We start from the raw sequence: 14,305 nt of genomic DNA on the forward strand, positions 1-14,305 counted from the left end.
CGTACTGTGAGACGCCTAAGACAGCGCTACAGGGAGACAGGACGGACAGTTGATCGTCCTCACAGCGGCAGACCACTTGTAACAACACCTGCACAGGATCGGTACATCCGAACATCACACCTGCAGGACAGGTACAGGATGGCAACAACAACTGCCCGAGTTACACCATGAATGCACAATCCCTCCATCAGTGCTCAGACTGTCCCCAATAAACTGACAGAGGCTGGACTGAGGGCTTGTAGGCCTGTTGTAAGGCAGGTCCTCACCAGACATCACCGGCAACAAAATCGCCTATGGGCACAAACCCACCGTCGCTGGATCAGACAGGACTGGCAAAAAGTGCTCTTCACTGACGTGTCGAGGTTTTGTCTCACCAGGGGTGATGGTCGGATTCGCGTTTATCGTCGAAGGAATGAGCGTTACGCCGAGGCCTGTACTCTGGAGCGGGATCGATTTGGAAGTGGAGGGTCCGTCATGGTCTGGGGCGGTGTGTTACAGCATCATTGGACTGAGCTTGTTGTCATTGCAGGCAATCTCAACGCTGTGCGTTACAGGGAAGACATCCACCTCCCTCATGTGGTACCCTTCCCGCAGGCTCATCCTGACATGACCCTCCAGCATAACAATGCCACCAGCCATACTGCTCGTTCTGTGTGTGATTTCCTGCAAGACAGGAATGTCAGTGTTCTGCCATGGCCAGTGAAGAGCCCAGCACATCTCACAGCAAGAACTGGCAAATCTGGTGCAGTCCATGAGGAGGAGATGCACTTCAGTACTTAATGCAGCTGGTGACCACACTGTTACTTTTGATTTTGACCCCCCCTTTGTTTAGGGACACATTATTCCATTTATGTTAGTCACATGTCTGTGGAACTTGTTCAGTTTATGTCTCAGTTGTTGAATCTTGTTATGTTCATACAAATATTTACAATATAAGTTTTCTGAAAATAAACACAGTTGACAATGAGAGGATGTTTCTTTTTTGCTGAGTTTATATTCAATATGCAAGCAATATATAAGATAAAGTTTGTTATTTTTTCCATATTAAAATATCGACGCTATAATGTATGTGAGAACAAAATAGAAATGTTGCTGAATTTGCTCAATTTCATTCCCATAGTTGGGGATGTCAATGTCTTGGGCAGAGTGTTATACAGGCTAATGATCCCTCTCGTGTGTGTGTGGGTGTATTTGGTGTGCAGGAACCCCTCACCCCTCTGCAGTCCTTTTCAGATGGGGTCCTCTCTTTGTGTGCTCCTCTCAGCTCCCTTTCAGGTCCTCACGCCAGGGCCCAACAATCAGAGGGTGACCCCAAGGCGACCCCTCATTGAGCATCATCTCCAGAGTGTAACTGTCCTTGACAATGGAGTGGGACGCTGGCCTATTGTGGTGCCCTGGCCTGGCCTCTCCACCACCCAGACCCAGGACACCACCCAGCCTTTCAGCCCCACGGTGTGGCCAGAGTGGGGGGACAGGGGGGGTACATGGGGACACAGAGGAACCTTGTCTTGGCTGACTCCTTCCTGCCCTGCCTGGCCTTGCCCCCACGCCCCCCTATCCACCAACACCACAGTCCCGACTCCGTAGCACTCAGAATGACGGCTGACTTGACAGCAGCAATATGCTTTAAAGTGTCAAGTCAAGTCCCTCCATTGTCTCTCTGAGTAGAGAGCCGAGGCACTGGAATGCACAATGGTGTGTGTGTGTGTATGTCTGTGTGTGTGTGTGTGTGTGTGTGTGTGTGTGTGTGTGTGTGTGTGTGTGTGTGTGTGTGTGTGTGTGTGTGTGTGTGTGTGTGTGTGTGTGTGTGTGTGTGTGTGTGTGTGTGTGTGTGTGCGTGCCGTCAGACGTAAAGGAGCTGAGTTTGTGTGTTCTTTATTTGCGTGTGTATATATTATGTGTGTCTGATATCTGTTTTACATTTCCATACGAAATAAGAAGCGCTCATTCTCTAAGGCTGTCATCATGACAGAAACCCTCAGCACACCATTTTCAGTTACCGTTACAAAAAAAAGCAAAGAAAACAGGTGTGTTTTGACTGTTTTGAGAAGAGTCAAGTAAAGAGTGATTTAAGGGCGGTGGTTTGGCCTGTCCTGTGAGTGAGGTATGTGGTAATGAGGGCTTAGAGGGAGAGCGTGGCTCCTGTGTGTATAGTACCATCTCCCGTAGCCCCAGGGTCTGACTGGCTCTGTGTAGGCTGACACAGACTCCACCTGGGGGGGCATCCTCTCCCGTGGAGGTCCTGGTTTGGTGGTGGGGGTGGAGGGTTGATGACACTGGCTCAGGGCAAGAAGGAGTGGGAGTTTGTTGGGTGTCTGGGTGAAGTGTGTGTTTGTTGTGTGTGCATGGGTATGATACCGAGCCGTCTCTGTGAAGCCTAGAGGGGACAGGCAGTCAGGCACTACTTGAGTTACAACCAGGTGTTGGAACCAGTTCAGGGAGCAGCGAAAACCCATTTTTCTTTTAGAAGAATGGAAACAGAACCGGGAAAGAAAGTGATCTCTAGTGTTGCAGAACAGAACCGTTACTTTTAAATCTTGAACCAGTTAATAATGTAATAATGTACATTTTTGATCACATTTTTTCCCCCTAATGTCTAATATATATTGTAATTCTGTAATTCAGTGAAGTCATGATGCTAGTAATAGCATAAACATATTCCAATTCACATCATGTCATGATGCTCAGCACTTCAAGCCAAGCCCCCTCCACGTCCACCCCTCTCTCTTGCTCTCTCCCCACCCGTAAAATTTCAGTCACATCTCTCGCCTGCACTTATCTGTTCTCAAACATGTAAACAACTAGCTTACACGTTCTAAAGCAAGCTGCTCTACCCACGTTTCTTGGTGGACTAAATGAAAGAACGATGTTGATTTCACAGGGTAAAAAAAGAACGAAAATGAACTTTTTGGGGGTTCGAACCGGTTCAGAACTTTATTATGCTGGTCGGAACACTGTAAATAAATAAATAGGGGTTCTGCTCGGAACGGATCCTCCATTTCTATTGCATCATGTAACACAGTACAGTAGTATGTTCTCTATGTGATATGCCCAACCTGCTTGTGCTGTTTCAGGTGGCAGTGACACAGTGTCCTCCTGGTCCCGCTGTTCTCAGGTCAGCTCTAGCCAGTCCCATGTGTTTGATGAACTGGAGGCCATCGCCCCGCGGACCGGCTCCTGTCTGTCCCTAGATCAGCCACTCAGCCCAGCAGACTGCAGCCCACCTGGTACAGGTCCTGTACACCCACATTATGTCCAGCAGATCGTATAAAATACCACTGATGTCACACCTGTCAAGGGTCTACAAAATGATTACATCAGAAATGTGCTCTATATTTATGTCAAACATGTGCTCCTCTAACTGTAGACACTTGGAAAAGAAGAGCTTTGTTGTATGTCGTTGGCTTTTTACTTTGTATCAAAGTTGGTGAATTAACCGTTTTATTTGTTTTAGAGCAAGTGAATGCTTAACCAGCTACTTGTGGAATGTACCTGATGTTTAGAGTTGTTTCTACCTGGGCAGTCTATGGTTTTAAAATGAATTTGCATTATTTAGACAGTTATGTCAATGCAAAGGTCACGGCACCTGATTGTCTTTTTCCTATTTGTTGTTGTTGTTGTGGCCCATGTTTGTCTGAACACCATTAATGAGACATGCTCTCCTTCCTCAGCCTCTCTAATGTAATGGACTGGGGTGTGACGGTGATGTGTGTATCTCAGCGCTCTGTTGTGGAACAGTGTGTCACGTCTTTGTGTGTGTACAGTAAATGCGTGTGTGTGTGTGTGTGTCTCCTGAGGTTGGTCAGTTCAGTGAGCTGTGAAGTGGAACATTACCCAACACAGACAATGATTCTCTCAACTCACTGAGGACTTCCTCAAGCTTCTCTCATCCCCTCTAATCCCTGACAAGGTGTTTAGGATGTTTAACCTGCTCGCTTGACCTGAACCTCCTTCTGACCTCCATGACCTTTACCCTGAGGATGTGGTGGGATCATGTCAGTGGTGTAACATCTTCCTCAATTGACAAATATAGACATATATTATCAGTATAGAGCCTGGAAAGAAAATACATGTAAAACTGTCTTAAACTGACTGACCTCTTAAACTTTGCTAATGACTCACAGGCAGCCAAGTGTGTATGTCCACTCTCCACTCTCCGTCTGGGTGGCAGTATAGCTAGTTAACACTTTAATCACTGGGTTAGACCCTTGTTATCTGTAACAGTGTGTCTTTACAATGGGCTGCATTGTCATGGCTAATGAGGGGGTTAACTCCCAGCCTAACTGAAAGTGTGTCATCACAATGTGTTTCACCACGGGACTTCCTTCACCACAACTCCTTAATCAATCAGACAGACAGTTCTTTTTTTCTCACCTGAAGGGGTTTACCTTACAAACAGAAACACACCCAGAGACACACGCAACACATTGTAGAGGCAGGAGCATTCCCTATGATAGGGGTAGGCAACCCTGGTCCTAGAGGTCCACATGCAGGTCATGTTTTTGATTTAACTGACCTGGAAGACCAGGTGTGTTGAATGTAGGGAATCACTGAACTGAGGAATTAGCTCTGTTGGTCAGGTGTGGTGCCTAGTTGGAACGTCATCCTGCAGTACCTGCATCACTCCAGGAACAGGGTTGTCTTCCCCTGATCTAGGTGGAATTCATTTCAAGTCGCTCAAAGTCTCTAAAAGTTAGTCGCTCAAAGGACATACTGTAAAAAAAAGCTGTACTGTACTTAACTAGAAAACTATCCAGATGTGATACTTTTTATGCGCTATAAAACACAATGCATTCCACTATGGCTGTGAGATGGTGGGACTGAGAGTGCATTGAGAGGAGAAGCAGGGTTGACCTGCAGCAGAGCGTGATATGAGGCAGCTCCAGCCCAGCAGCTGTGTGAAATCCCCTCCCAGGGAACAGCAGCTCCACACCCTGCTCTCCGCCTGGACGGCGTGGGCCGAGGATTTGCATGGGCAGGGAGCCCACACTGTTACTGATCCCCTTTTAATTGGCCGTGACAGAGAACTTTGGAGCCTAGGACTGGGGGGGTGGAGCTGGAGGGTTGTCAGTCATATTTGCACACACACCTCACTGATCCATACAACAGGACTATTTCCTCTACCGCTAATCTGGTTCAGAGAGGCTATCTCTGGCCTATCCCTGGTTATCCAGGAGTCCCTGTGATAACCCCCTGCACACAGGTCATCAGAGAAGGTGGTCACTCTGGTCCTGACTAATGTATTGTTTGTTGAGTCCCTTGTAGCTCAGTTGGTAGAGCATGTCTCTTGCAACACCAGGGTTGTGGGTTCGCATCCCACAGGGGATCAGCATGAAAATGTATGTACGTGCTCTTGATAAGAGTGTCTGCTAAATGTCAAGAAAGAAAATGAAATGAGTTAGTAGATGGACTGACTAATGCCATGGACTCCATTAGTCAATGTTTAATGCTTTAGTTCTGATGTGTTGGATCTGCTGTTTCACATAATGCTTCAGTTGTCCTGTATACTGTATGCCACCTCTGCAGAGATGTCCCCAGGCCTGGCTGCTCTGACAGTGGGCTGTGACTCAGGGGACCTGGGCTCCCTGTCCCGTGTGCAGCTCCTGCTCCTGGACCGGTCGGACCCTGTGGAGCCCCACTGGCTCGCTGGTCAGGACATGTACTCCCCAACAGAGGACGGAACAACGGGCCACACAGCGGCGCTCCGAGCCAGAAGACCTCTTAGTCCAACGCGGTATACTACAGGTAGCCCTGATTTACACCTCAACACCCAACCCAGTCTGGGATTCATTTGTGAGTCAGTGAATGTGATTGGACTGACACACGTCTTTATATACACACTGTGTTTGAGACATTGTCTCAATAAGATTAGATGAAAACTCACTCCTTCGACAGTTTCTGTAACATCAGTTACAATGAGCCAGGCTATGACCTTTGATAGAAACAGAAAAACCGTTGATTTCACAACAGGGAAAATCCAGACAGAGGAGTATTCTGTAGAATAGCCTGGACAGGGGAATACCAAGCAGCGTTATGGGTGTGTGCCTGCCAGTCGTTGGCCGGCCTTGAGAGTAATGTCTTTACAGTGTGAACCGCCTCTCATCTGCTCCCAGGCATGCTGCTGCAGGCTCTTAACTGAAAGGCCATAAAGATATGGAGGCTCATTTCTGGCTTTGGCAAAACGTTTTATTGGGATATGATATGCCATATTAATAAAGATCAAACCACTTCGCATTTACCATTAACCTGGAGACCTCAGCCCAGACACACAAAAGTATCTCGTTTAACAATGGCACAATCTGGATGTGATTGTGTCTGTGCGGCACGCGCATATCATTCTGGGTGATGCAAGAAATGGCATAGAAAGCTGAGCAAACGTCCCGTAAATTGGTAAAAGGAACACAAGTGGTCGATGAGCAAACTGTTGGAAATAAGCACATCATATTGTGGATAAGAGCGTCTGCTAAATGACTTAAATGTAAATGTAAATGTAGTTTTATAGGCAAACAAAATATGTATAACTTGTTTTCCATGATATTGACAATACTATTGCTCAGTGTGATGATTCTCCTCTGAATTGGCAATTGCCTTGAATACAGTCATTGAATCAAACGAAATCCTCTTCACTCGTTGACGTATCCCTGTGGCCTGCCTGGAGATGTAGACATTGCAGGGAGCTCGTCTGTCTGTCTGTCCTCCTAGGTGTGTCTCCAGAACAATGTTTTCCCATTCTGTGTTTGCACCTGGCATGCTTCTGCGAGACAGGTGCTCCTCCATGGTTTTTCCCCCCTCTTTTTATATCAGTGTTTGCAGAGAGATTAGGAACCATACTTTTAACTAATACATGGCATTACTCATATCGGTGTACACACTCAAACACAAAGGAAAACCCACACGCAAGCATGTACACCGGGCACGTTGGCACGCGCACACACTATCTATCTAGTATGTGCCTTCAAATTGATGTGTGTGTGCGTGCCTGCATGGATGTGTGTGTGTGTTGTTGTTGTCAGGCGTCCTGCAGCCCCTCACAGCTGGCAGCTGTGGAGACGGCAGTGTGTCTGAGAGGTGTGTCGCCACAGGCAAAGTCCAGGGACGGGGTGAGCACACAATGGTGAGTGTCTGTAGGCCCTCCCCTAAACTACCCCTCACAACAACCCCCCCCCCTTGTGGCTTTCATCCGTCTCCTTAAATGACTATTGTACATTGTTGTTTAAACACAGACTATACAAACACACAGACACTGACTGAGACAAAGACCTCTATTTACAGTATAAACTTGAACTGGTGTGAATTTGTAACTGCCATCCCAGATCAAGCAGCCAAATTGTTGTTGATAATTGAAACACACTATAACAACAGTGAGAGAAGCGTGCAGTGCAGCAGGTGTGTAGTTAATCAGTCACAGGCCACCGGAGGGTGACTGTACCACTGAAAGAGCAGACAGCCTATTTACACCCCGCTCCACTCAGCCCACTGCTCTATCCAAAGGGGGGACCACTCACTCACACTTAGATGAGGCTCTATACAGGGGGGACTCTTTTGGAGGATGCGCCGCTGGTGGGATGGATCAGACAGGGTCAGGGGTGAGGGGTCAGGGGGTAAACGCAGCGCTGCGAGTGCCGGGGTGCAGTGGAATGGATGCAGGTGCTCCACGCGATCGACTATTCATCTCCTCTTTATGATGGAGGAGAGAGCTTCCTCTGCTCTCTGAAAGGCTCAATGTGTTTTATAAGCCCCCTGTGATTTTGTCTAACCACAATGAAAGGTTCTGAGTACCCGGGGCATGATTCATGTTAGGCTATTTGCATACTGGACCATTACTACACCACAGGTTTAGAGTCTAGTGTGCTGGTACGGGATTGGCACGCATTATGTGGTTATAATGTTGTTTTTTTGTAATAGTCATGCCTGATTGGTCAATGTGGTTTGAACACAGGTCAGAATGAATAATGTGATCGTCGTGTCGCGGTTTTATGCCTGTGTTTTCAGCAGTCCCACACCGAGGATGGTTCCAGGTCACCATCGTCATGGATCAGTGATTCCAGTCCATCAGGCACCATATCCGGGTCCACCAGTTCCCAATGCGAGTCCTGCTGTGGTACTGCATCGTATAACTCTTATCACATCCACACTGAAGGAACATGATCTCTTAACAACCTTATTGATTTGATTTCCTAATCGTTGTACTTCAGCTTGCTCTGCATATTATGCATTCAACCCTTCTCTCTGAAACGAAGCATACAGCTCAGGAAACCCTTAGCAGCTATCTTTAATCAGTCAATACCTACAAGAGGCTGTCCTTAACATGAGTGTTTGGTCTCTGTAAAAGCCCCCTCTGTCCATACTAGAGCGGGTCATATTCAAAGCCATTGTGTTCTTACTGTCACCGCTGTGTTTGGCCGTGTTTCTCTGCGTCCGGTACATTTAAGCCTGATAATCCTCCGTAGAGCCGGCTGGCGAGCAGAGTGGTCCTCTCCTGTGGGGCCGTCTTGTGTACACTGATGAATAATGGGTTCAAAGGCAGAGCAAGTACTGTAGGACCAGAAACACAGAGAAAACAGGCTTCACAGGAAGGGAAGAGAAAGGAAGGATCAATTGGGTTTGACTTACCCCCTTCACATTTCTCTCTCTTCGGTGAAGCAGAGACACTCTTTTTGAGCTAAAACTTTCTCCCCATTCGATTTCTCCTTTTCCCTCTTCCCTCTCATCACTTTCTCCTCTATTTCACCACGCCTGTGATCATGCCATGTGTTTTAACGCTGAGTGACTCTCCTGTATCAGTCATTGTGTTATGTTGGCCCTAATGGCCCGTGGCTCGCCGTGTTGCTGCTCAGTGACAGCACCATTATAAACCCAGTTGTCGTACCTGTGATTCAACGGCCGTGCATGAAGGCCACCGTACTTAGCCATTAACTATGGCCAAGGGCACAGTAACATGTAACATGCCCTCTTGGCTCCACTGCTTGTTGTCTGATGTCAGGACACCATGACTGGTGGGTTACACTCACTGGTCAGATACCAGGAGCTGTGTCACATGACTACATCTATGTTAACTTACAGATGGGGAGGAGTCCGAGGGAAGTGACCAAACCAGCCAGGCCCTTACCACCTTAAATGACAGAGGTGAGTGACATTTTAGTGAGATGTCTTAATGTGGGATAGTAAAGTTTCCCCACTGTATTATTACCTCTATTTCACACGCCTGCAATGGAACGCTCATAATGCTCATTGGACATAAGACAGCCGTTTGTTGTGGTGGAGCCCTAAACACCCAGAAACCCCAAAACACGGTCTTATTTACTGCAGCTCTGCGAGAACAAACTTGTCACATAAAAAACAAGATGTCATCCCAGGTATCCTTGGTGATGGTCTGTGTGTTCGTGCACAATGACCTCTGGGAGTCCAAAGACATGGTCATAGCCCAGGAGAGGGTCATGGGGAGGGCGCTGAGGGGTCAGCCCCGGGGTCAGAGAGACTTTGAGAGGTGCCCAGTGTGTGGGATGGCTTTGTGCGGCCATAGGTTAGGTGAGATTGGGTTTCCAAGCGGAGGAACGGCACAGTTAAAACTCTCAATAGAGCTCCCTAAGTAGTCCATAGAGTGAAACTGTTAGGGCTCAATGTGACACTATGGGGACAGCATTGTAGGGTGACAGCATGTTGTGCCAGTATGAATTTACGAATCCAAAAATGATTTTGACCTAAAAGTATGCATCCAAATAAAGAATATACGACAAATGTGAAATACAGACCCTGTTGTCGTAGTTATTTGTTATAACAAGTTGATAGCTTTATAATGTGGCTTGTTCCAAATAATGTCCACCTGTGCATGATCCAATAGGCAGAATACAGGCCAATGTCACTTAGGCCAAGGACTTACCCAGTCAGAAACATCATGCAATAAGATAAGTCAGTAAGCTATGTGGTCTGTCCCCAGTGAGCTCTCTGATAAGGTCTTTGTCCCTCTCTCTGTCATAACTAGTTCATAGGTACAAATGCATGACTGTTTCAATTCTGCCTGGTCACTCCTGTGTTTACCCCAGAGTTTAGCATTCAGCTGTAACTGAAGACGTTAGCGCCCTAAGTGAATATCGTTATGAGCCGGGCCACAAAAAGGACTAATCTGGACTGACCCTGGTAGATTGTTCCGGAAGGCTTCGGGGAGCCACTAGCTGGACAGATTAGGGCCGGTGAAAGAGAAGGGAAAGACACTGGAGTAGAGATTAGTTGTGTTCCTCCACCCGCACCCAGAGGACCACACACTGACAATGTAGCTGTGTCACCATTGTCTCTAAACCACTGTCACTGTGGGCTCAGAGGCCATTGTCTCCTCCAAAATCCACCATCATTTTCTCTCCCTCCTTGCCCTTTTTCAAAACTGGATTCATCCAGGCCCTTTGATTGGCACTTGTCAGCGGCTGATAGAGAGGATGACGTGTTGGAAAACGAACCGGCCAATAAAGGAGACCTGAAAAGGCCAATCCCTCCCCATGAATAATAATCTGGATGGATTTGCCTTTTTCCTCCGCCCCTCCCTTTATTCCTGCCTTTCTTCTGGACAGATAGAGGAGTCGAGGCTCTGGGTGGCATCGGTGAATGGCACTGATTGTTTCACTGACGCTCATCCTTTTCTCAAACACACAAAGAAAAAGATACAAGTCCAACCTTCCTGCCTCCTTCCTGGTGCACTGGATGTTGGGGTGTTTCTGTGTGGAGGGGCAGTCGATGTGTGTATTTTTGTGTTCAGGGGCAGAGCCGGCCAGAGGGGGGGTGGTGTGTGATTTTTTTTTGTCTTCGGTGGCCTTTTGAGATCAGGGAGGGGATTTGACTTGGCTACACACAGCCAAATCCAGCTATCTGCCACAATTCAGATGGCTCTGTTGGTATGGTAACCTGGTCTGTGTGTTGTAGATGGTTTCTAAGCAGGCCACTGTCTTGTTTCCAGCTTGAACTGACCAGCAATCACTCCCCAGCATTCACGGATTAGGCCATGTTAGAATAGGAGCTTTCAGAAAGGAAGGTACCAAATTATTCATGAAGCTTTTATTTTGTATCAAGAATGTCTCAGAGTCGCTATGTTTAAAATGACCAGTCTAGTTGGTCTTGTCCAATAATGAACATAAATATATTATGAAATGTGTTCATGTAAGATGTTAAAGCACTTGCACAAATGCATCATTTCAGATAGCAATTGAACTAACATTTTGTCACCGTTCCTTCTAATTTCATGGTGTATAGGCATGCATTCTATACAGTATGATATCATTTGTATTATACATCTCCTTGGTCCTTCCAATTTCGTTTAAATAAATCATCTAAACATGATTGATGTTGCACACAAATAAAATGTTGTATCGGTGGACAGTATTTTACTACCCGAAAGCCTCTGTTATTGAGAATTGGTGCCCGACACAGAAACTGAAGTAGAGATGTGATTGTGTTCACTGTGGTGGAAGACGGATTGTCAAATGAGACATGACTATATCCATCTGAGCTGCTGACCTCTGACCTTTCAGCACGATATATGATATATGATGACAGCCTGTGACGTTTTTGATGAAAGATAGATTTGAACCCTATCACTCTGTTGGTCAAGCTTTCTCCTGATCGTAATGTCTAACTAACACTATCCTAATGCTGAAATGCTTGAAACTCATTTGTTTTATGTGGTAACACAAGTAACACTTATGGTAAAGAATGACTACTATAGTTTAAAAAAAAAGAAGGAACTTGTAATCACAAGTTCGATGTTCGATCCAAGGCTCGATGTACCTTGAGTCTTCATTGATGGCACTCGTTGTCCCTGCGCTTCCAGGCCAGGAAGTGCATTATTCTGACATTTCATTGGCAGATAATGGGACTCCTAATTGGTGGAACAGAGGAGTGGAGATGTGATGTGACTGGGATGTTTAGGGAGGACAAAGAGGTGAACGTGTGTTTGTGAGGGGGGGGGGGGGTTGCAAAGTGATTTCTTAAGTAGCAAGATATATGTACACAAATGCAGAACACCTAGCATGTTGACTTTCAAAGTGCTTTGTGGAACTCTACTAGGCACACAACAGTAATATTAAACTAAGTGGGTCAGCATCATGAAAATACAATAACCAGTGAATGAGTACCACAAACAAGAAGGTACCAACCAATAACCATAAACAGTGTTAGTTCTCATAGATCTGCTTATGGGGATATGAATGCAATATGATGACCTCTGAGACTCAGATGGGCTTTGAAATCTGCCCAATGCCATGTGATTATTCTCCATCTCTGTGTTCCCATCCAGGCCCCAGCCCAGACCAGGGGTTCCAGTGAAGGAGGAACCTGGTTGCCCTGATCGGGGGAGCGAGGCTGGGCTTCCACAGGGGTCAGGAGAAGGCCCGGGAGGCTGGAGCGCAGGATGAGGGAGAAGGAGCGAAAAGGGAGGAGAGAAAGACAAAGGTGCTAAACATCTACTCCAGACTCCAGGACAGCGGGCCCCTCCAGCCCAGCCGCAACAGGGGCCGCTCCAGGTTTGAGGACTGTGAGTGTATCAGTGTATCCATCCACCCTCACACATTTAAAACCCCAAACTGCCAACCGACACATACTGATATGCCCACTGCCTCTTACCATAAGGGAGCATGTTAGCAAAACACAAACGCATCTACGCCCAACACTGCGGCCTCTCAACTTTAAAAAAAATGTTTTCTCCCCAACACAATTTTCCTTTAGTCCAGAGCACAGCAGTTGATTTCACCATTTCAATTAGCTGCTTTGTAAACAGGAGTTTACCCTGAAATTCTACAGTTTCTCCCAAATGTCCAATTTCTGTCATGCCACCCATTGTCACTGCGCCGAGCCTGGCAAGTCCCACAATGAGCCTGTACACCTCGGGTCAAGGTTAAGGGGGTGGGGCCCCCAGACTGGTCCCTAGGTCAGGGTTTCTCCTGTGTGCATAGCCACTTGTCTGATTGGACAGGTCTGTTCAGCCAGTAATAAACCGAGAGGAAGAAACCTGCAGCTGTCCTTCCACACAACAAAAGGAAGGTTTTTACCAATGATGAGCTTTTGTGTTTGTGTGTGGTGGGGAGAGGGAACTGTTTCTCTTTCATAAGTGTGTATTGGCTTCAACTATTTCTCAGATCTCAGCTCATTTGATATTTTTAGCAGTCGTGTTCAAGCATCATGTTTATGTCTGCTGGTGTTACTTTCTGTTTGTCTTTGTGGGTTTGTGTGACAATGAGTGTCAGTATGTGTGTGTTTGCACGTGTGTGCGGGCTGCTGCCCCTCGCTCAGACACGTGGAAACGTGTCCCCTCATTAGGGGCTGAAAGGCACTAATTGGCCTTAATTGGCACCCTCTCGTCTGGCACTGACCACTGGCCAAAGCACTCCCAGAGAGACGCCTCTCAACGCACCCCTCCCTCGTTCCATTCTTCCTCTATGCACTTTTCTCCCACTTTCTTCTTTTACTTCCCCATTCATCCATCAATCCTACCCCTAGACACTTTCTCTAGTGCCTCTGTTTGTGCCACACTCCCTGTTTCCCATCAAAAGTACATATCTGTGTTATCACAGTAGTAGAGACACCGTAGATTGTATACAGTAAGTACAAGCAATAGCAGAGTGATGATTGTTTTCATACAGATAAGAGCGGGGTCAGGTCTGAACCTCAATGTTTTCCTAGTAGGCTAGGAACATACAATGCCTGTGTTGACTGAGTGCATGATTGTTTTGGATAGATACGCAAGAGGGATGACTGTAAGTGCATGCAGGGAGACTGGTGTCCACTCAGAGCTCCATTGTGTGCTGTTGTCCCATGGAGTGCTGCTCAGTAGCTGTACCTGTGCTGCTGGCAACAGTGACTCACTCTGCCAGGGTCTCTGATGAATGTCAGTGTTGATGGGGAACACCTGGCGGCCCCGTGACTGCACCGCCTCAGCCCCGCCCCCCGGACGCCACTCAGCCTCCCGTGTATTAGCGTTCTATTCAGTTAGGTGGGGAATCCACTGCAGTCGTTTGCTCGGTTGTTTTCACCGCAATGAATAGCTTCTCAATTAATGAGCAAGGGAGACCAATCAATTAGAAAAGAGGGTGTGTGTGTATGTGTGTGTGTGTGTCTGCACGCATGCACCTGTGTCTGTGTGTATATGTATGCATCTGTGTGTGTGTGTCGGTGTGTGTGTGTGTGTGTGTGTGTGTGCCCGTGCGCTAGGGTACAGTGCCTTTATGTAACGGCTGTTTGCTCAGCCTTTGATCTAGAATACCTCTGTGTATTTACCATTACCGCCAAATGACTGGACAAACAAACAGCCAGCCTATTGATGAGC

At 47.0% G+C, this 14,305-nt stretch overlaps 1 protein-coding gene across 3 annotated transcripts in view; it reads left to right on the top strand.

Annotated features, from left to right (window-relative positions):
• LOC135563975 (mucin-2-like) overlaps window positions 1–12,406 on the top strand; it is a 31,166-nt gene extending 18,760 nt beyond the window's left edge. The window contains exons 6-11 of one of the 3 annotated variants that reach the window (XM_065008301.1): window positions 3,075–3,233; window positions 5,527–5,745; window positions 7,014–7,114; window positions 7,993–8,101; window positions 9,064–9,126; window positions 12,281–12,406. In XM_065008301.1, coding sequence (XP_064864373.1) covers window positions 3,075–3,233; window positions 5,527–5,745; window positions 7,014–7,114; window positions 7,993–8,101; window positions 9,064–9,126; window positions 12,281–12,309 — 680 coding nt within the window. In that variant the 3' untranslated portion in view covers window positions 12,310–12,406. The remainder of the gene's footprint in view (window positions 1–3,074; window positions 3,234–5,526; window positions 5,746–7,013; window positions 7,115–7,992; window positions 8,102–9,063; window positions 9,127–12,280) is intronic. The other 2 variants (XM_065008302.1, XM_065008303.1) reach the window with 2 other exon arrangements.
• Window positions 12,407–14,305: the final 1,899 nt, after the last annotated feature.

The sequence above is a fragment of the Oncorhynchus nerka genome, linkage group LG23 (assembly GCF_034236695.1).
Source record: "Oncorhynchus nerka isolate Pitt River linkage group LG23, Oner_Uvic_2.0, whole genome shotgun sequence".
NCBI lineage: Eukaryota > Metazoa > Chordata > Actinopteri > Salmoniformes > Salmonidae > Oncorhynchus > Oncorhynchus nerka.